Source organism: Bubalus bubalis, chromosome 10 (genome assembly GCF_019923935.1).
Source record: "Bubalus bubalis isolate 160015118507 breed Murrah chromosome 10, NDDB_SH_1, whole genome shotgun sequence".
In the NCBI taxonomy this organism is placed as follows: Eukaryota; Metazoa; Chordata; class Mammalia; order Artiodactyla; family Bovidae; genus Bubalus; species Bubalus bubalis.
Window position 1 is genome coordinate 31927417 of NC_059166.1, and position 23810 is coordinate 31951226.

At 38.3% G+C, this 23810-nt stretch overlaps 2 protein-coding genes across 2 annotated transcripts in view; one reads left to right on the forward strand and one right to left on the reverse strand.

Annotated features, from left to right (window-relative positions):
• TBPL1 (TATA-box binding protein like 1) overlaps window positions 1–23810 on the reverse strand; it is a 38918-nt gene that overhangs the window by 2564 nt on the left and 12544 nt on the right. The window contains exons 2-6 of the mRNA XM_006059286.4: window positions 4291–4469; window positions 2750–2832; window positions 2527–2590; window positions 915–1018; window positions 728–822 (exon numbers count right to left, since the gene is read on the reverse strand). Coding sequence (XP_006059348.2) covers window positions 728–822; window positions 915–1018; window positions 2527–2590; window positions 2750–2832; window positions 4291–4425 — 481 coding nt within the window. The 5' untranslated portion in view covers window positions 4426–4469. The remainder of the gene's footprint in view (window positions 1–727; window positions 823–914; window positions 1019–2526; window positions 2591–2749; window positions 2833–4290; window positions 4470–23810) is intronic.
• On the forward strand, window positions 7129–9476 carry LOC102406811 (cyclin-G1). The gene has a single exon (XM_044924205.2). It carries the CDS (start codon window positions 7485–7487, stop codon window positions 8232–8234), a length of 750 nt encoding a protein of 249 aa, XP_044780140.2. The 5' UTR covers window positions 7129–7484; the 3' UTR covers window positions 8235–9476.

The window sequence follows — 23810 nt, forward strand, 5'->3', positions numbered from 1 at the left end:
CATAACTATGTGGAACAATACAGATGAATCTACTAAGGTAATTAAGATGAAGACAGACATAAAACTATATACATAAGATTTCAAAGTAGTATATAAAAGCAGGTTAAACTCATCTACTGTGTTTGCCAACAAAGGTCTGTAGAGTCAAAGCTATGGTTTTTCCAATAGTCCTGTACAGATGTGAGAGTTGGATCATATGGAAGACTGAGTGCTGAAGAATTGATGCTTTTGAACTGTGGTGCTGGAGAAGACTCTTGAGAGTCCCCTGGATAGCAAGGAGATCAAACCAGTCAATCCTAAATGAAATTAATCCTCAATATTCATTGCAAGGACTGATGTGGAAGCTGAAGCTCCAATACGTTGGCCACCTGATGTGAAGAGCCGACTCATTGAAAAGACTCTGATGCTGGGAAAGATTGAAGGCAGAAGAAGTGGGCAACAGAGGATGAGATGGTTGGACGGCATCACTGACTCAATGGACATGAGTTTGCGCTACCTCTGGGAAATAGTGAAGAACAGGGAAGCCTGGCGTGCTATAGTCCATGGGGTTGCAAGAGTCAGACATGACTTAGTAGCTGAACAACAACAACTGTGTTAAAAATGAGGAGACTGGCTCTCTGAGGAGGGCAGAAAGGAAAAAGCATACTTTATCTCTATTTTGGTATGAACACCTCCTTATCTCATTCAATCCATAATTGACAAGCGTGGTTGCAATAAAATAAAATACCTGTTACTGTGATACTTCCTGTTGAAAAAATCTGTAATGTAGCTCTTAGCGATTTTATCCGATAGCACACAGCAGGATGAAGCTCAGGTTCATAACTATACCAAAAAAGCCAAAATTAATATAAATATTTATAGACTGACAAGTAATTTCAAATTTGGTAAGTTATGTTGATTCTTTGAAGACCTACCTGGCATGAGGTCTATTGTTCTTTGTGAATTCTGGCAAACGGATTTCAAATGGCATGTTACACACTGCCAAAACGTTAACAACCTTAAAATCTGTAAATATTACCTTTAGGAGAGAAGTAAAACCAATGAATTATTTTGAAACAAACAAAAAAACCTTACTCATCATGGCAATCTTAATTTTAAATCTTAAATTTTAATCCTTAAAAATAAGAGCAAACAAGATAAACAGAAACATTTAAAGCATGATTTAATATTTGAAGTTACCAGAGACTCCTTTATGCTGTAATTAAAGCGGGGAGGCAGGGAGCTCAAAAACTTTATTAAAAAATAAACAAAACCTGAGATAACTGCATGAATAAAATAGTACATCTGGGTCTTCTGAATCTTATTTTAAGACTGTACTTTAAACGGGATATTTAATCTATCAGTGTAAGAGGGAGAACGGTGAGGAAACATTAAAGCAGATTCCTCCAAAAAGAGTGAAAATGGAAAAGCTGTCATTTCAAACTCAAAAAGCAGTGGACACTGAGCTCCAAAGGCCAGACTTTTTCTTATACACAGTAAGGTAGAATCACGTTTCTACGAATTTAGTTAGATGTTTGCTCTTTTGGGGGGACAGAATGAGGAACAGAGTGACAAAACTGTGTCTTTAACTCACTGGGATTTCTTGCAACATCTCTAATGTAAAAGAGGCTCCAAGGCTGAAAATAATGTCCTCTCAATATTAATAACTTTAGCCACTTCTGCCAATATTTTAATGGTTTTACCCTGTTATCCTTTCAACTGTTCCTAGTAAAACCGCAAATCTGGATGAACTAACTATCCTCTAACTCAGCACAGCCACAAAGCAGTGAGAGAAAGTCAAGAGACGTGCCCAGTGGCCCTGCCATCAGTCTCGGCTCTCTACCGTACTCCTGGCCAGCACCAACACCCCCACGCCGCCCAGCACCTCGGTGCCTGCTTAGCACCTTCCACCTCAGGGGAGACTGCAGTCATCAGAGAGAAACTTGACCCCCATCCCCTCCCACCCAAATCCCAAACTGCCTAGGCCCATCTCTTTTTCTTTTACTTACTTATCATTTCTAAGTGACCCAGCGAGTCCAGGATACATATTCATTTTATTCAAAGTTATGCCTCCAGAAATTATATTTTATAAGGCTAACCTGCTAGAGATGGTCACCTTACAAGGCTGAGAGCCTGCTAAGCAGTGTGTACATGTCAACAGGGTCCTGTGGCTCTCGCGCATCATCCTGACACAGCATTCTTGTGATGATCAAACACAGATTGTGTGTGTGCATGTGTGTGTGAGAGTGTGAATGAGAGAGAGAAAGAAGTGAAAAATGTAAGGAGTTGTAAAGCAGTTAATGTATAAGGAAACATGTCTCTATGGGAAAGCAATTTGTGAAAAAGCCAGGATCCCACACAAACATCCACGTGGGCAAAGTCTGCCACTACAGTTTTGAGCTGAAGGACAAAATTACATAACTTAAAAAAAGGTCAATCATAAGAGGGGACTTCTTCAAATCATTAAATAAGATATACGTATATAAAAAAATTTACAGAAATAAATTTTTGGATATCTGCAGCTTGGATAGCTTTTGAAAACATTACCTGAAATCCTAGTTTCTGGAGACTACGGGCTAAACGTCTGGCACCAAATTTAGCTTCTTCTTCACTATGGTTTGAAAGAAAGAAAAAGATTATCAGTTACACAGGAAACAAATTTTACAATGAGGAACACAACAAACTGTACATGTGATTTTGTTTTCAAGTCTGGAAAAATATCTTTCCCATGAGGGGCAAATTAAAAAATAAAAACCCAAGTAACATTTACCTTGTTGCTCCAGTGCAAATAATTTTTCCTGAGGACCAAATTGTAGCTGTAATTCTAGGCTTTCTAAGCTTCATTAATACTTTCTGCAAAAAGAAAAGAAAACCAAAAACCCAACAGCTTGGTTAATTTCCACACATGATTCTACTCTGTGTGGCCATTTTATGTTTAAATACTACTTCAAGCTTACCCAAGACTGAAATAACTGTTCTCCAAACCACCCACTCTGAAATCAAGAACCACACTGAACATAAAGAACATATTAAGTCAAAAGGACATTTAATTAATAAAAAATTCAAGGCCTGTATATAACTCTCACTATATACTTGAAATCAATGTACTACAAATACACATTCCAACTTCTCACTCTGCTCACATAACTGGAATTTGCAATTTCCATGGATTCTCGAACATGCCAAATTGTGCATGCCTTAGGACCTTGGCATAGCTGTTACTTTCTTCTGGTATTCTCTTCCTTCAGTGTTTTCACTTCATTCAGGTCTCTCACCAGATGTCATCTCTACAGAGAGACCTTCCCTGACCATTTCACCAAAGCACCCATCCCTTCACGGCTCTGTGACTTCTAACCCTGCTTTTCTCTGCTTCATGGTGCTTATTACTTTCTTCTGTGTCTTACAGCTGATATGCCTATTACATATTCATAACTGATGTGCAAATCTTGAATGCAGGAGGAAGTTTGGAGCTGGAGATGTAATTTTAGATTCCTTAGAAATGAAAGGCACTTAGAGCTATGGATTTGGACTAAATTATCTACAGTGTGAGTGTAAATAGGTCAGGGACTAAGGTCCAAGATAACATGTGAATTTAAATTTTCATGGCAACTTTTCATTTATGGCAATATTTAAGAAATGGCCATAATATATAAAAGAGCTAAATGTTTTACTGAATATGAAACAAAAAAAGGAATTGGACATTTCTTCTTAATACTCTTGACATTTTGAGTTCCTCTCTTTCTCTGTCATGTATTATTAAACTACAAAGCTAGTAAACCTGGGGAGACCCAATTTATCACAGGCTCAAAATAAAATTTGAGCTAAAATAGATTATAAAATTTCTTACCTAAGTGGCTGAGAAACAGAGTTTTTTCTTCATTTAGTTGTCTTTTGCTACCAGCTTGTCCATCGACTCAAGATGTTAACCTTCCCAGGAATAATGACTTGTCTGCCATATGGCATGCTCAAATTTCAATGCAGCATTAAGCCTGTCCCTCTCTTTTTAGCAGATTACTTACTTCTTTTTAAAAGTGAAGATGGCATTATTGATGAACATGAAAATCTTTAATTGTGACTCACTGAAATTTTTAATTGAATTCATCTGTACTTCATTTCTAGCCTGAAGAACTAATGCAAATTTACCAAGATATACTGGCATCTAATTTTTAGAGCTTCAGCAGGGCCTTCATACCCATTCTTAATTTTTATAATAAATGTATAAGGTATTGTCCTCATTCTTTACTTAGTATGTCATTCACAGCACTATACAATTAGGCTATGTAGCACACATGACAAAAATCAGATACTTACTCCAACATCACGCTTATAAATTACGTTTGCTCCCTCTAAAGCAATCTTCCTTAAGTTCAAATGGCATCTTGTTCTAAAAACACATACTACATTTGTAATTAGAATGTCCAGTGCAACATCACTGTCTGCATCCATTGGGGTAGTTTAAAAACTTGGCTTCCCACCACGAAGATCACATCCTGAGAAATAAAAACAAACAAATAATTAAACTTAAATGTTCTGTTACTGTTAATATTTTGGTCACAAGGAATTGAAAACTAAAATGCAAGAAGTAGATCTCTATTTTTTATTTTTCAAATGTTATTCAAATCATGTCCTTTCTTTTCCCCATGAAAAAGGTCACTTTTTAAAAGATAACATGTCATAGAAAGTCTTTGAAAACCTGAATCTAACTTTCATTCCTTAAAACCAATCAGTAACTTTTACACGCCAGGAACTCGCCAGACTTAACTCTTGCAACTCGCCTTTACAGCCACCACTTTCCAGGTGTGTCACGGCTATGGTGATTCTCCAAACACACCATGTTCAAGGGCTGGACTGTGTGGTCCCAATGTCCAACCATTAATGGTACTAAAACCCACCTCATACAACTTGAAAGGGCTATATAAAGAATGACTTACTTTTTCTCTATTCTGGTAGGGCCATTGACTTTCTTAAGTTTTAAGACACAGCAATATTAATAATAACATTCATTAACAGATTTTCTTCATTTACTAGTCATTCATTCATTAATCACTTACTGAAAACCTCTACACACTGAAGAGACGGGAGAAAAACAGAAATAAGGCAAGGTCTTTTGTCCTGAAGCAGCTCACCAGCCTGTGTATGTACAGGGAAGCTCTAACAAACAACTGCTTAGCACAATACCATTTTTACCAAGATCCCAATCTTATAGAATGCATATCTTTTCAAAACAATGACAGGATTATTTCTAAAAACAAACAAAAATGAGCCCTAGTTTTTACTAAGTACACGATCTACGTCCAGCTAAAATATTTTCTCTTTGAGTATCCACATCTTAAAAAATAAGCAATGGTAATTCAGTTGACCTATCCCACAAAGAGAAAAACCAGAAAATGGTAACAATGCTATTATAATTGTCTTTATAATTCCTTGAAGCACAATATGAAAAAGAACTAGTATTCTTTATAAGGATTCAAATTATTATATGACTAAAAAATGAAGCCAAGAGTCCAAATTAAAAAAAAAAAATTCTACCTTGTTTTTCTGCCTTTTAGTTTCTGGTAGGACACAATGAGAAGTCAGGTGGAGACTTTTAGCATCTCTGTAGGATCCTACAGCATTGAACTCTGTGTATCATGTGAACCTCAACTTCATTCTATTTTCTTTCTTATATTTAGTTCAATCTACCTATCTTTTTGTTTTTCTGTTCTTTGTGCTTGAGCAACCTCAAATGATTCTTGGGTACAAGAGGCGGGGACAGGTGGCAGTGGCATCTGAGGGACAGATATATAGGTGGACAGATTAATAAACAGAGGATGGAAGCAGTTATCAGTGGTGATCTTTAAGTGCACACTCAACGTTCAACTCACCACTGACTATTCTGAGGACGCGGGCCAATTATACCATCTATCTGTGTCTTGGTTTTCTCACCTATGACATGAAATGGACAGTGCCTAACAGATAGTGCCATGGGAATTACATAAAATGTATGAAAAGTACTTAACACATATACTTGGAAAATAGTAACACCAAAAATAACAGTGATTAGGGGTAAAAGTTTAAGTCCAAGTCTACAGGTAGAGCAGAGGTTTCTTAGCCATCACTTTCCATGATTATATCATAACCCAGATATTGCTCCACTTGCTACTTTCCTATTAGAACTCGGAAATAACTGTGAGGCAGAGGCTCCTGACTGCTCACCCCAACACCCATTTCACTCCTCCTTCACAATGAACAGAACCCAGATGTCTAGCTGGACACATTGTGGCAGGAAAAAAAAAAAATTCTATACCTTTTAGCCTCCCTGGCAACAGACATTCCCCAAGAGGACACAAGCGCTGCACTGTCAAAGACAGGTAAAACACTATGGCTTCACGACGTTTCAGAAGCCTGCTCAGAGGGACCGAATTAACCAGAAGACCCTTTTGCCTTTCTGCTCTTCTTCATTCTTGCTGGATGGAGTCTGGATGTGAGGGCTGGAGTTCAAGAAGCCATTTGGGATCATGAGATGGGTACGGAAGAACAGTAAGAGAAGAAGCCTGTGACCCTGATATTGTGAAACTCCTTATCACCCCCATCATTTTCTAACTCTAGACTTTATGAATGTGAGGGGAAAATCAATTTCTATTTTAAGCCCTCCTGGTGGACTTTAGCTATATGCAGCCAAATCTAATCCTGACTGATACATACCCCATGATAAGAGGCCACAAAAAGCATGACTTAAAAGAGAAATTACATATGAAGGAACTATGTTGAATTTACCGCCTCACACACTTTTTACATCAAACAGGCTAAAACAAATGCTTCAGATCTCCTACTCTGAGTATTAACTGTTGAACTGTCTGGGAAGACTACAAGGATAACATACAAGGTAAAAATAAGTCAAGAAAGAAGGGGGAACGCAAACTTTGAGAATACAAAGAAGCCTTGAAATTAATCAAAATTTGATGATTGTTTCCATACATTAGCAACTTAAAATCTAAAAATAAAGTCATGGGCATAGATAAGTTAGGAAGTATTCATATTTTAGATAAGCATCCTAGCAAACAGTCTCAGAAGATATATCATTGATTTAAGAGGTTTTAAATCAAGAGTAAAATATGAGAAAGTCATTACTAAGGAAAACAAAGAGGCAGGAAAACTACATGAAAACCCCAGATTTGCCCTTCGGCTCCGAACTGGCCCAGAGAAGGGCAGTGTCGTCTCGGCGGTGCTGCAGAAACCCCCACCCAAGACGGCTCCCCCTCCCCGGGCCTGTCCCCTCTTGCCCGCGAGTCCTCTCGCCTCGTAGGCCTCTCGGATCTAATATCGTGGGGTGAGGTGAGAGCAGGCCCGGGGAGGGTGGTTACCGCTGAGGAGCTGCAGTCGCGATCAAGATAGAGGTACTGACAACAACTGACTCTCAGAAACTGCTACACCAGCTGAATGCCCTGTTGGAACAGGAGTTGAGATGTCAGCCAAAGGTCTGCGGCTTGAGACTAATTGAATCTGCACATGATAATGGCCTTAGAATGACTGCAAGACTGAGGGACTTTGAAGTAAAAGATCTTCTTAGTCTAACTCAGTTCTTTGGCTTTGACACGGAGACATTTTCTCTAGCTGTGAATTTACTGGACAGATTCCTGTCTAAAATGAAGGTACAGCCCAAGCACCTTGGGTGTGTTGGACTAAGCTGCTTCTATCTGGCTGTAAAATCAACAGAAGAGGAAAGGAATGTCCCATTGGCAACTGACTTGATCCTTATAAGCCAGTACAGGTTCACGGTTTCAGACTTGATGAGAATGGAGAAGATTGTATTGGAGAAGGTGTGTTGGAAAGTCAAAGCTACTACTGCCTTTCAGTTTCTACAGCTCTATTACTCACTCCTTCAAGAGAACGTGCCACATGAAAGGAAGAGTAGCCTTAATTTTGAAAGACTAGAAGCCCAACTTAAGGCATGTTACTGCAGGATCATATTTTCTAAAGCAAAGCCGTCTGTGTTGGCATTGTCTATCATCGCACTGGAGATCCAAGCACAGAAGTATATAGAGTTAACAGAAGGAGTAGAACATCTTCAGAAACATTCCAAGATCAGTGGCAGAGATTTGACTTTCTGGCAAGAGCTTGTATCCAAGTGTTTAGCTGAATATTCATCGAACAAGTGTGCCAAACCAAATGTTCAGAAGTTGAAATGGATTGTTTCTGAGCGTACTGCACGGCAACTGAGGCATAGTTACTACAGGATAACCCACCTTCCAACAATTCCTGAAACGGTCCCTTAATTGGATGATTACAGCAACAAAAAACTTCTGAAGCCTTTCTCCACAATCCTGAGCTGTGGATTCCATAATATAACGGATTTAAGCTGTGAAGCCTCAAAACATCACAACTAGATTAGCATCGGTGTTCTCAGATTTGGGAAAACTGCCTAATTAACATTACCCTATAGTGGAATTACTCAAATTTGAATTCACCTATGAAACATACAAATCAAAATAACAGTATAAATGTGAAATGCAAATGACAAGCCTGGAAAGGTAAACTGTGAATCTTCATTTCTGACATTGATCCAAGTTTCTATATTGGGTCAATATATTGTATTTAGGTGGTGTTTAAAAAGGGTAACCTACTTAAATTTAAACTATGAGGTTTACATCAAAACCACCATTTCACAAATGCACTTTTTAAGGCACAATAAGGGTCACTATTCTAGACAGTGAGAATAGTTAGTTTCTTGGCACCTATAATGCAAGTAGTTATTAACCCAGAGATGTGGACCTTACTGCTATATAGAAATCACATTTAAATTTGAGGGCATTTATGTAAAGCAAAACTACCAACTCGTTAATTTTGGCATGTTATCTTTAATATTTTTCTAGAAAACAGGTGATGTTTGTATCCATGATTTTAAAAGTTTTATACAAAATTTACTGCCTCAGTCTAGTCCCATCAAGAAAATTAGTTTTTACTGTACTAGTAACTCAAAACAAATTAGCGTCACTCTGAAAACTTTTTAACACTCCATCAGTTTTTACTGAGGACTGTTTTTATAAAACTTGGTTCTAACTTAGAATTTTGCTTAAAAGGAAGAGAATATACTTACATTAATTGCCCCTACTGTGTGCCAAAAGCAAGTATTAAGAAAGTAGGCATCTTCGTAATTATAAGGTTGCTGAGGTGTAGTGTTTGGAGATCTACGGGGTTAAAGTGTTGCAGAGAGTTACTCAATGCAGTGTGTAGCCTGAATCCATCCAGGATGGCTGTACCCAATTTTGACATCATTTTATGGTTATAGAGGCATTAGAAAATGAACCAAAGAACCACAGTGTATCTTATACTTTGGTAAACCATGTTTTATGGATAACTTTACAGTTTTTCCAAAATACTGATAAATTTCAATATTTTAAATACATCAGTGTTAATTTTGAGTTGCCAGAGGTAACCTAACCAACTCCCATTATGTTTTGGTACTAAGGGATATACCTTTCAATAAAGTTACTGAAATGCAAAAAAAAAAAAAAAAAGAAAACCCCAGATTTTTAAAGCAGTACTAAAAGAGAGATGCATTTGCAAACAGTTTATCTATCTTGTAAAACAAGAGTAGTACTGAGTATTAAAAAGATTCACTTCTTACAGCTAAGCACTTCATATCACTTTTAAGTAGGATAATTCAAATGGCAATCTAGTGAAAGAGACAAATCCCAATTTCTACAGAGCATCTGACAGCCTATCATAGTCCTTCCAATTCTGAATGAAGCTAAATCATTTATCAATGTGTGAAAAATTCTACCTGAGTAAACTTAACTCTCAGCATTAAAGAGGAATGAATTGATTACCTCTAAAATTAGTTCAAAAGGCTTACCTTATTCCTAAAACATACACATAACTTTTTTATTAATTAATTTAAATCACTGCAGATGGTGACTGCAGCCATGAAATTAAAAGATGCTTGCTCCTTGGAAGAAAAGCTATGACAAACTTAGACAGCATATTAAAAAGCAGAGACATCACTTTGCCTACAAAGCTCTATATAGTTAAAGCTATGGTTTTTCCAGTAGTTATGTATGGATGTGAGAGTTGGACTATAAAGAAAGGTGAGCACTGAAGAACTGATGCTTTTAAACTGTGGTGTTGGAGAAGACTGTTGAGAGTCCCTTGGACTACAAGGAGATCCAACCAGTCCATCCTAAAGGAGACCAGTCCTGGGTGTTCACTGGAAGGACTGATGTTGAAGCTGAAACTCCAATACTTTGGCCACCTGAAGCGAAGAACTGACATATTGGAAAAGACCCTGATGCTGGGAAAGACTGAAGGCAGGAGGAGAAGGCGACGACAGAGGATGAGATGGTTGGATGGCATCACTGACTTGATGGACACGAGTTTGAGCAAACTCCAGGAATTGGTGATGGACAGGGAAGCCTGGTGTGCTGTAGTCCATGGGACTGCAAAGAGTTGAACATGACTGAGTAACTGAACTGAACTTAGTTTTTAATTGAAGGATAACTGCTTTACAGAATTTTGTTGTTTTCTGTTAAACCTCAACATGAATCAGCCATAGGTATACATATGTCCCCTTCCTCATGAACCTCCCTCCCATCTCCCTCCCCACCCAACCCCTCTAGGTTGATATAGAGCTCCTGTTTGAGTTCCCTGAGACATATAGCAAATTTCCATTGGCTATCTATTTTACATATTATAATGTAAGTTTCCATGTTACTCTCTCCATACCATTTCACCCTCTCCTCCCCTCTCCCCATGTCCATAAGTCAGTTCTCTATGTCTGTTTCCCCTCTGCTGCCCTGCAAATAAATTCTTTGGTACCATCTTTCTAGATTCTGTATATATGCATTAGTATACGATATTTATCTTTCTCTTTCTGATTCTGTATAATAGGCTCTAGGTTCATCCACCTCATTGGAACTGATTCAACGGTGTTCTTTTTTATGGCTGAGTAATATTCCATTCAAAAACCAATACCCAGCTGTGGATGTGACTGGTGATAGAAGCACGGTCCGATGCTGTTAAGAGCAATATTGCATAGGAACCTGGAATGTCAGGTCCATGAATCAGGGTAAAATGGAAGTGGTCAAACAAGAGATGGCAAGAGTGAATGTCGACATTCTAGGAATCAGCGAACTAAAATGGACTGGAATGGGTGAATTTAACTCAAATCACCATTATATCTACTACTGCAGGCAGGAATCCCTCAGAAGAAATGGAGTAGCCATGATGGTCAACAAAAGAGTCCAAAATGCAGTACTTAGATGCAATCTCAAAAACGACAGAATGATCTCTGTTCATTTCCAAGGCAAACCATTCACTATCACAGTAATCCAAGTCTATGCCAAAACCAGTAACGCTGAGGAAGCTGAAGTTGAATGGTTCTATGAAGACCTACAAGACCTTTTAGAACTAACACCCAAAAAAGATGTCCTTTTCATTATAGGGGATTGGAATGCAAAAGTTGGAATGCACAAGTAGGAAGTTAAGAAACACCTGGAGTAACAGGCAAATCTGGCCTTGGAGTACACAATGAAGCAGGGCAAAGGCTAATAGAGTTTTGCCAAGCAAATGCACTGGTCATAACAAACACCCTCTTCCAACAACACAAGAGAAGACTCTATACATGGACATCACCAGATGGTCAACACCGAAATCAGATTGATTATATTCTTTGCAGTCAAGATGGAGAAGCTCTATACAGTCAACAAAAACAAGACCAGGAGCTGACTGTGGCTCACACCATGAACTCCTTATTGCCAAATTCAGACTGAAATTGAAGAAAGTAGGGAAAACCACTAGACTATTCAGGTATGACCTAAATCAAATCCCTTATGATTATACAGTGGAAGTGAGAAATAGATTTAAGGGCCTAGATCTGATAGATAGAGTGCCTGATGAAAATGAGGTTCATGACAATGTACAGGAGATAGGGATCAAGACCATCACCATGGAAAAGAAATGCAAAAAAGCAAAATGGCTGTCTGGGGAGGCCTTACAAATAGCTGTGAAAAGAAGAGAAGTGAAAAGCAAAGGAGAAAAGGAAAGACACAAGCATCTGAATGCGGAGTTCCAAAGAATAGCAAGAAGAGATAAGAAAGCCTTCCTCAGTGATCAATGCAAAGAAATAGAGGAAAACAACAGAATGGGAAAGACTAGAGATCTCTTCAAGAAAATTAGAGATACCAAGGGAGTATTTCGTGCAAAGATGGGCTCGATAAAGGACAGAAATGGTATGGACCTAACAGAAGCAGAAGATATTAAGAAGAGGTGGCAAGAATGCACAGAAGAACTGTACAAAAAAGATCTTCACGACCCAGATAATCATGATGGTGTGATCACTCACCTAGAGCCAAACATCCTGGAATGTGAAGTCAAGTGGGCTTTAGAAAGCATCACTATGAACAAAGCTAGTGGAGGTGATGGAATTCCAGTTGAATTCTTTCAAATCCTGAAAGATGATGCTGTGAAAGTGCTGCACTCAATATGCCAGCAAATTTGGAAAACTCAGCAGTGGCCACAGGATTGGAAAAGGTCAGTTTTCATTCCAATCCCAAAGAAAGGCAATGCCAAAGAATGCTCAAACTACCGCACAATTGCACTCACCTCACATGCTAGTAAAGTAATGCTCAAAATTCTCCAAGCCAGGCCTCAGCAATATGTGAGCTGTGAACTTCCTGATGTTCAAGCTGGTTTTAGAAAAGGCAGAGGAACTAGAGATCACATTGCCAACAGCCGCTGGATCATGGAAAAAGCAAGAGAGTTCCAGAAAAACATCTATTTCTGCTTTATTGACTATGCCAAAGCCTTGGACTGTGTGGATCACAATAAACTGTGGAAAATTCTGAAAGAGATGGGAATACCAGACCACCTGATCTGCCTCTTGAGAAATCTGTATGTAGGTCAGGAAGCAACAGTGAGAACTGGACATGGACCAACAGACTGGTTCCAAATAGGAAAAGGAGTACGTCAAGGATATATATTGTCACCCTGCTTATTTAACTTACATGCAGAGTACATCATGAGAAACGCTGGACTGGAAGAAACACAAGCTGGAATCAAGATTGCCGGGAGAAATATCAATAACCTCAGATATGCAGATGACACCACCCTTATGGCAGAAACTGAAGAGGAACTAAGGAGCCTCTTGATGAAAGTGAAAGTGGAGAGTGAAAAAGTTGGCTTAAAGCTCAACATTCAGAAAATGAAGATCATGGCATCCGGTCCCATCACTTCATGGGAAATAGATGGGGAAACAGTGGAAACAGTGTCAGACTTTATTTTTTTGGGCTCCAAAATCACTGCAGATGGTGACTGCAGCCATGAAATTAAAAGACGCTTACTCCTTGGAAGGAAAGTTATGACCAACCTGGATAGCATATTCAAAAGCAGGGACATTACTTTGCCAACAAAGGTCCGTCTAGTCAAGGCTATGGTTTTTCCTGTGGTCATGTATGGATGTGAGAGTTGGACTGTGAAGAAGGCTGAGCACCGAAGAATTGATGCTTTTGAACTGTGGTGTTAGAGAAGACTCTTGAGAGTCCCTTGGACTGCAAGGAGATCCAACCAGTCCATTCTGAAGGAGATCAGCCCTGGGATTTCTTTGGAAGGAATGATGCTAAAGCTGAAACTCCAGTACTTTGGCCACCTCATGCGAAGAATTGACTCATTGGAAAAGACTCTGATGCTGGGAGGGATTGGGGGCAGGAGGAGAAGGGGACGACAGAGGATGAGATGGCTGGATGGCGTCACTGACTCGATGGATGTGAATCTGAGTGAACTCCGGGAATTGGTGATGGACAGGGAGGCCTGGCGTGCTGCAATTCATGGGGTCCCAAAGAGTCGGACACGACTGAGCAACTGAACTGAACTGAATATTCCATTGTGAATATGTACCACAACTTCTTTATCCACTCATCTGTTGATTGACATCTAGGTTGCTTCCATGTTCTAGCTATTGTAAACTGTGCTGCAAGGAACATTGAGATCATGTGTCTTTTTCAATTTTGGTTTCCTCAGGGTATATGCTTAGGAGTGGGACTGTTGGGTCATATGGTAGCAGGGCAGGGGGCACTGAGTGCAGCAGAGCATGCAGGGGACCTTTGAAGGAAGTTGCTATTATCTTCATTACCTTCACCATAGTTTGCCTTCAGGTCAAACAAGAGCCAGAGAACACTGCCTCCCTCATCAACAGAAAACTGGATTAAAGATTTACTGAGCATGGCCCTGCCCATTAGAACAAGACCCAGTTTCCCCCTGTCAGTCTCTCCCATCAGGAAGCTTCCATAAGCCTCATTATCCATCAGAGGGCAGACAGAATGAAAATCACAATCATGGAAAACTAATCAAACTGATCACATGGACCACAGGCTTGTCTAATTCAATGACACCATGAGCCATGCCACGTAGGGCCACCCAAGATGGATGGGTCATGCTGGAGAGTTCTGACAAAATGTGGTCCACTGGAGAAGGGAATGGCAAACCGCTTCAGTATTCTTGCCTTGAGAACCCCATGAACAGTATGAAAAGGCAAAATGATAGGACACTGAAAGAGGAACTCCCCAGGTCGGTAGGTGCCCAAAATGCTACAGGAGATCAGTGGAGAAATAACTCCAGAAAGAATGAAGAGACAGAGCTAAAGCAAAAACAACACCCAGTTGTGGATGTGACTGGTGATGGAAGTAAAGTCCAATGCTGCAAAGAACAATACTGCATAGGAACCTGGAATGTTAGGTCCATGAATCAAGACAAATTGGAAGTGGTGAAACAGGAGATGGCAAGAGTGAACGTTGACATTTTAGGAATCAGTGAACTAAAATGGACTGGAATGGGTGAATTTAACTCAGATGATCATTGTATCTACTACTGTGGGCAAGAATCCCTTAGAAGAGATGGAGTAGCCATCATAGTTAACAAAAAAAAGTCCAAAATGCAGTACTTGGGTGCAATCTCAAAAATGACAGAATGATCTCTCTTCGTTTCTAAGGCAAACCATTCAATATCACAGTAATCCAAGTCTAGGCTCCAACCAGTAATGCTGAAGAAGCTGAAGTTGAATGGTTCTATGAAGACCTACAAGACTTCTAGAACTAACACCAAAAAAGGAAGTCTTCTTCATCATAGGGGACTGGAATGCAAAATTAGGAAGTCAAGAAACACCTGGAGTAACAGGCAAATTTGGCCTTGGAGTACAGAATGAAGCAGGGCAAAGGCTAACAGAGTTTTCCCAAGAGAAACCACTGGCCATAGCAAACACCCACTTCCAATAACACAAGAAAAGCCTCTATGCATGGACATCACCAGATGATCAATATCAAAATCATATTGACTATATTCTTTGCAGCCAAAGATGATACAGTCAGCAAAAATAAGACCGGGAGCTGACTGTGGCTCAGATCATGAACTCCTTATTGCCAAATTCCAACTTAAATTGAAGAAAGTAGGGAAACCACTGGACCATTCAGGTATGACTTAAATCAAATCCCTTACAATTATACAGTGGAAGTGACAGATAGTGTCAAGGGATTAGATCTGCTAGACAGAGTGCCTGAAGAACTATGGACAGAGGTTGGTGATACTGTACAGGAGGCAGTGATCAAGACCATCCCCAAGAAAAAGAAATGCAAGAAGGCAAAATGGCTGTTTAAAGAGGCCTTACAAACAGCTGAGAAAAGAAGAGAAGCTAAAGGCAAAGGAGAAAATGAAAGATATAGCCATTTGAATGCAGAGTTCCAAAGAATAGCAAGGAGAGATAAGAAAGTCTTCCTCAGTGATCAATGCAAAGAAACAGAGGAAAACAATAGAATGGGAAAGACAAGAGATCTCTTCAAGAAAATCAGAGATACCAAGGGAAGATTTCATGCAAAGATGGGCTTGATAAAGGACAGAAATGGTATAGGCCTAACAGAAGCAGAAGATGTTAAGAAGAGGTGACAAGAATACACAGAAGAACTGTACAAAAAAGATTTTCATGACCCAGATAACCACAATGGTTTGATCACTCATCTAGAGCCAGACATCTTGGAATGTGAAGTCAAGTGGGCCTCAGGAAGCATTACTACGAACAAAGCTAGTGGAGGTGATGGAATTTCAGCTGAGCTATTTCAAATCCTAAAAGATGATGCTGTTCAAGTGCTGCACTCAATATGCCAGCAAATTTGGAAAACTCAGCAGTGGCCACAGGACTGGAAAAGGTCAGTTTTTATTCCAATCCCAAAGAAAGGCAATGCCAAAGAATGCCCAAACTACCGCACAATTGCACTCATCTTACACGCTAGCAAAGTAATGCTCAAAATCCTCCAAGCCAGGCTTCAACAGTATGTGAATCTTGAACTTCCAGATGTTCAGATTCTAGACTTAAAAGAGGCAGAGGAACCAGAGATCAAATTGCCAACATCCGCTGGACCACATATAAAGTAAGAGAGTTCTAGAAAAATATCTACTTCTGCTTTATTGACTACACCAAAGCCTTTGACTGTGTGGATCACAATAAACTGTGGAAAATTCTTAAAGAGATTGGAATACCAGATCACCTTACCTGCCTCCTGAGAAATCTGTATGCAGGTCAAGAAGCAACAGTTAGAACTGGACATGGGACAACGGACTGGTTCCAAATTGGGAAAGGAGTACATCAAGGCTGTATATTGTCACCCTGCATATTTAACTTATATGCAGAGTACATCATGTGAAATGCCAGGCTGGATGAAGCACAAGCTGGAATCAAGACTGCCGGGAGAAATATCAGTAACTTCAGATATGCAGATGACACCACCCATGGCAGAAAGCAAAGAACTAAAGAGCTTTTTGATGAAAGTGAAAGAGGAGAGTGAGAAAGTTAGCTTAAAACTCCACATTCAGCAAATTAAGATCATGGCATTTCGTCCCATTCAGTCAGTTCAGTTCAGTTCAGTTAAAGACTACATCTTAAACTCACATCCATGACTTGGCACCATATCTCATACATTGAAAATGTTCTATTACTATTTCGTGAATAAATGCTACAAAATCCAACAGTTCAATCTTCAGTTTAAATTAAAATTCTCATTAGCTAGAATCCCAAACTACTATTTTTTTTTAATACTGGGTATGGAAAAAAAAAAAAAAAAAAGCAAAACTAAAAGCTCCTGAAGAAAGTGCTTCAGGTCAAGTCCAGCCTGCTTTCAAGTCAAAATGGAACCATGAAGTTAGAAGCAAAATGAATCCAAAACAGAGTGCCACTAGTCTACTAAATCTCAAAATTGAGGTAAACTAAACATAATAGTGTTTACTTGATGCTAATACATTATTAAAGAAAAACAACGTGTAACAGAAAGACAAAAAGAAACTAAAAGCAAGCCTGAAACTTCAGTTCCAAAGCCACTCATTCTCATTTAAATGAAGAAGAGCTAAGTGTCTTTTTCTTCCCTCCATGCCCCTTAATATCCATGAAAATGCATATGTAGTGTTCTTTACTATATTTCATGATGGCTTACACATTTTTAACTTTTAAACTTGTTTGCATGCATCCAAGGGTAATAGGTCTCAGCAAAAAAGAACACCATTTTAAAGTGGCATTTAAATTTACAAAGCTGTTAAGCCTGCTAACACTATAGCACAAAATACTTAAGACAACATAAATGACAAAAACGAACATCTATGTTCCTACCACCCAGCTTAAAAAATATCATTTACAATACAATGGGTATCTCCCCTCCTGCTCTTCTCCTAGATAAGGTCCTCAATTCCTTTCTCTGGAGAAAACTCTATTCTCACAGAACTGTTTTATCATTTTCATATATTCCTCTTAAAGTTATGACATATACATTGTATCCTTGGACCCAATAAATCATTAAAAAATACATTAATGGATTTGGCTTGCTAATACTTCATTTTGGATTAATACATCTATTTTTGTAAGCAGAATTTATCTATAATCCTTTCTCGGACTTTATCTGGTTTGAGTATCATTCATGGTGATACCAGACTTACTAGACAAGTTAGGTTGCTTTCTTCTTTAAAAAAAAAAAAAAAAAAAAATCTCTGGAAGACAGTTTGAGAAGACCTTATTTGAAAACTGTCTTGACCTGTTTCTTGTTTCCTTTGTGGATTTTAAAAGGTTAATTCAATTTAAGGGTTTTAAGACATTTGATGTCTTCTATTGCTTCCTTGATCAGTTTTTTTATTAGATCAGCTTTTTATTAGAAGGAAATACTTGACAAACTCATATTTGGCATTTACTTGAGAAACAGGACAAAACGCCTTGTTAAATCATGTCTTACAAAGGCTTTGGACAGTGGGGAAATTACCAAAGTCACCCTGTTGCCAGTTCTCTGAATAGAATAATTGTGAACATTTTGGCATTAAATTTTCTTGGGAAATTTTCCAGTTCTTCTAAAATTTAACATTTTATGGCATATAATTTTTCGTGGTTTTTCTACAAATTTTAAAAACTCAACTTCAGTATAGTTATCTCTTTATCATAGTATCATTTATCCCTGATTTTTTTTTCTATCATCAATCTTGCTGAAAAGTTTTTCTATTTCTTGTTTGTTCAAAGGACAAACTATTGGTAGTTAGTTCGATCCTCTTTATTAAATTTTTTTTTTTCCCTTATGTTCTTCCTTCTACTCTTTTCTTGATTTCTTATATTGGAAAGTAAGCTGGATGCTTAATATGTCAGTTTTGAACTTTTTCTCTTTTCTTGTATGAACATTTAGAGGAGTGATAACCAAGTGCATTCAGTATTTCTGAAGTTGGATATATAATGTTTTCACTATCCCTTGATTCTAACAATAGTTGCATTTCCATTATTATTTTTCTTAAGACTACTTATTTATAAATCCTTTATCTTTAGACATATATAGCTTTAAAATCACTAGCAATGAGGAAGTGCTAACTTAAAAGAATGAGATACCACTACTCATACTGGTAAACATCAAACATTGCTGATAAACGCATCTTGAGAAATTATTCAACTGAGCAAAGTATAAATAAAGATGATATACTGCAATTCTGTTAATAGCAGAAACCTATGTGCCAATGCAGAAGGGGTTGGTTAAGTAAAGTATAGCACAGTCTAATCCAACAGACCACTAAACTGACTACAAATTATAACTACATGGATACAGACAGAGGTTCATAATGTGAAAACAAACATACATTTGATAGAGTTCATTTTGGTTTATATATCTACGTATGTACTAAAAATGCCAAAATGTTCACAATTATTCAATTCAGAGAACTGGCAACAGGGTGACTTTGGTAATTTCCCCACTGTCCAAAGCCTTTGTAAGACATGATTTAACAAGGCGTTTTGTCCTGTTTCTCAAGTAAATGCCAAATATGAGTTTGTCAAGTATTTCCTTCTAATAAAAAGCAAAGTTGAAGGTTGAAGCTGTCCTACTTCAGGAAATAACATATTTCTAGCATTGTATTAAGATGCACTACTGAGTTGAAGCAGATTTTTATGGACAAGTTAGGTCCTCCTGGTGGTATTCCAACCACAACCTTAAAGCATCAACTGGAAAACATCGCCACCTCCTGGTTTTTAAGACAAATTACATCCAACACTGCTACATTTAAAATTTCCCACAGGAGGAAAGAAGGAAATGGCAACCCCACTAGTCAGTGATCTTGTCTGGGAAATGCCACAGACATGAGGGAGCCTGGTGGACTGCTACAGTCCATGGGGTTACAAACGAGTCGGACATGACTTAGCAACTGAGCACACCAGGAAAGATATTTTAAACTAAAAGGGCACAACAAGCATTGTTACGAAAACAAAGCAAAAATAGCCCTAAAATCTAACCAAAAGCCAAAAGAATAAAGTAAAATAAAACTGAGAATACAGAGTAGTAGATTCTGGCTACTTTTAAGTGTACTTAAGTTGGATCTGAGGATACGGCGGGTGGGTCCTCTAAGGTTTAACCACAGAACTACTCTCCATGATTTGAGAAATGGCAGACAGAGACAGACTGGATACAGTTCAGTTGCAAATACAGTGTGAGCCCAGGTGGTGTCCTAGGGGTCATTCTTTTCTACAAACAAGACACGCCATCCAAACTAACTGCATATTCTTTATAAAGTTCCCAAAATAGCAGTTTAGGAAAGAGACATTTTGTGTTCCTGATTTCAACAGATTACTCAACCATCTCTCAATACACACCTGTGACCGAGATGGAGAAAGGCTAATATTCTGCCTGTTACAAAGAGGGTTTTCCTTCACATAGATTTAATATTAATAGTACACCATAAACCTTATAAAACAGGGTGCTGAGCTAGTGTTCACATTTAGGTATGTGACACTGGGTAAGTTACCTAACCTCTGTCTTAAGTCCTAATTTTCTCTTCTCTTCTCACCCATCTTATCTCCCAGGGTGTTTTTAAGAAGGAAGGACTAATTATCTGTGTCAAGTACACAGCATACTGTTTGTATTCACTAAATGGTAACTATTACCATTTAATGGATTCACAGGTAGAATATTGCAACCAGATGGTATTAATGAACTGACACAAAACTTGAGAACAATCATACTGATAGAAAAAAAACCAAACAGACCATAATAGGTTAGGCAGGGGTCAGTAAAATAACAACCAATGGGCCAGGCCCTGATTTTTTTTTTTAAATCTTACTGAAACAGTCATGCTCATGTGTTTACTTAATGACTATGTGGCAGAGCTGAGCAGTTGTTAAAGTGAAAGTGCAAGGCACTCAGTGGTGTCTGAATCTTTGCTACCCCATGGACTATACAGTCCATGGAATTCTCCAGGCCAGAATACTGAAGTGGGTAGCCTTTCCCTTCTCCAAGGGATCTTCCCAACCCAGGGATCAAACCCAGGTCTCCTGCATTGCAGGCGGATTCTTTACCAGCTGAGCCACAAGGGAAGCCCTAGCAGTTGTGACAAAGACCAAAAGACCCACAAGCCTAAAGTAGTTACTATGTGGTCCTCTAAGAAAAAGTTTGCAGATCCCCAGGCTAGTGCAGTGGGGCAGTATCAATAAAATGACATCTAATGTAAATAAAGTTTACATTTTTATTAAGATGAACAAAACATCTGTATACCATGGTCCTTGATTGGCTCCTGGTTTGAACAAAACAGGTGTTAAGATCTGAATATGATAGATAATTTGAATATATTAGATAGTATTAGGGAACTGCTATTAATTTTGCTAGGTCAAATAATAGAGTGGTCATACAGACAATTATGCTTATTTTTTAACATGCATATTGAAATAGTCAAGGGGAAAAATGCTATATCTGGAATCACTATCTGAGCTCAGTAACAAACAGATTTGGTAAAGTTTCAGATGATCCCCTCAATATCTGGAATCTTGCCACAGGAACCAAACAAATTAGGACAATTTGAGTACAAAATAGATCTGGATCGTAGGTATAATTTTAAGACAAAGAAATGCCATATTACTGCCTCAACTCTTAACAATGATTAAATCTAGGCGAAAGGATATAAGGGTATTCATCACACTGCTCTCCCTACATTTTGGTCTCCCTAAAAAATGTCCATAATAATTTTTAAAAGCTGTTTAAAAAGAAAAACAAATTTCCTCACAAATAGGCCACACTAAGACAATGTGGGCATTAATTATACACATATTTTTTATAAGAAAAACCAGATCAGATAGAGTATTCAGAGCAAAGGAATTACTAGCCTCTTTGCTACTAAAACATCTAGAATATCCTGACCTTATCATTTAAAGAGGCCACCGATATCCAGATATCCAGAGGAAAGTAGGATGGCGTGAGATATAAAAATACTTGTGAGGAAAGTCTCAGGATATTTAGCACAAGACAGGAAAGACAACAGTTGCTGTCAGATGTCTGAATAAAAGGGAAACTGAAAAATCCAAATGAAGGCCCAGAGGAGACCTTATGAAGCCACACCAAAAACCAAATACCTGCAAAGCAGTAGGCTCCATGGAAGATAAGTGGCCAAAAAAACGGAGGCTGGGCAAGATGAACTGGAGTGTTATAGAATGAGTTTTTTATTAGGTAAAAGATGTGACTAGATGGTTTCTAAGATGCCCATCTAACTCTCAAATCCCAGGATTCCAACATCTTAGATAAAGACATACTCTAGACACATTTAGGAATTACATACTAGATTTCAATTTTCAGTCTAGAACTATTATGTAGTTTAGTTAAACTGACAACCCATTCTGAACTTCCCACTTTTCCTACAACAAGCACTTGTAATTCAAATGGGCAATACAGAGAGAGTTAGATGCACCGAGGGGCAGCAGCACAGGCGGATGACCAAACTGCAAAATCTGTTTGGCCTGGTGACATCACATCATGAAGACACTTCTGTGTGTGGCCCAACAGCTTATACTTTATACCAACAGTTCTTGGTGTTGGCGTTTCTGTGTTCTAGCCACATGCAGAAAATTTTATTAACAATATGCCTGACCACAAAAATCCTTGTATATTCTAAAGGAAAGGATTCTGAAGGAAAGGATTATATCGTATACTACTCATATTACAAAAAACAGTTAACAAATGCTTAAGTAAAAGAGAAAGTATGTAAAAAACCGTAATTTGTTGTTGTTCCACTGCTAAGTCTTGACCAACTCTTCGTGACCCCATGGACTGCAGCACGCCAGGCTTGCCTGTCCTTCACTCTCTCCCAGAGTTTGCTCAAACTCACGTCCATTGAGTTGGTGATGCCATCCTCTATCTTCACTACATATGTATCTACCTTTTACCTTTGACTTTTTCTAAATACCAATTCTGAAGACTGGTATATCAGAATAGTTATTACAATTTTTAAAAATCTACATCAAGAAAATTACAAATACTGTTTTTCTCTAGTTTTTATTTTACATTGGAGTACAGTTAATTCACATGTTGTGTTCCTTTCAAGTGCACAGCAAAATGATTTAGTTACACATATACATACATCTATTCTTTTTCAGATTCTTTTCCCTTATAGATTATTACAGAGAAGGTACTGGTTTTTAAACAATTCTGATGGTTGCTAGCAACCATCTATTTAAAAAATCAGTAAGGAGAATTATATTTTATGTTTCAGTCAATAAAAATATCTGTAATGATGCCTAAAAGGCGGTGGAGGAAGATTTAAACAATGCTGATTTTCAGAATGAGTGCTTAAGTCACTGGTTTACACAATCATAAAAAAGTTCCAGTACAAAAACAAATCCGCCTGCAATGCTGGAGACCTGAGTTTGATCCCTGGGTTGGGAAGATCCCCTGGAGGAGGGCATGGCAACACACTCCAGTATTCTTGCCTGGAGAATTCACATGGACAGAGGAGCCTGGTGGGCTACAGTCCATGGGGTTGCAAAGAGTTGGACACGACTGAGCAACTAAGCATTTTGCAATTTGAGAATACATAATCTAATACTTATCCTATATTAACAATGCTTAAACAGTAGCCTGTTAAAGGATTTCACTATTTTAATATGTACTAAAATGTATCTGTGAAGTAAGAAAACTTGGGTGTTAGGGTGTGGACTCTAAAATGGATGCTATGTGACACGGACTGACTCTAAACTATTCTTACCTTTATATGCAAAATACAAACAACACTATTTACTCACCATATGACTGATTTGAGGGATTAATGAGCACCTCACAAATTATAATAGTGTGGGGTTTAGTCGCTAAGTTGTGTCTGAGCCCTTGATACCTCATGGACTGTAGCCCACCAGGCTCCTCTGTCTATGAGATTTTTCAGGCAAGAATACTTGAGCGGGTTACCATTTCCTTCTCCAGCACAAATTATAATATGCTCTATTAAAGTAACATTACACTAGTCAATGCTAACATTAATTTTAACTAATGTACTATTATAAGAGGATAAAGTATATTTTGATGAATACAGCTTGAAATCTGGGGATTCAA

Bases quoted from the DNA above. Each gene is read 5' to 3' on its own strand.
- LOC102406811 (XM_044924205.2), top strand. From the start codon at position 7,485: ATGACTGCAAGACTGAGGGACTTTGAAGTAAAAGATCTTCTTAGTCTA.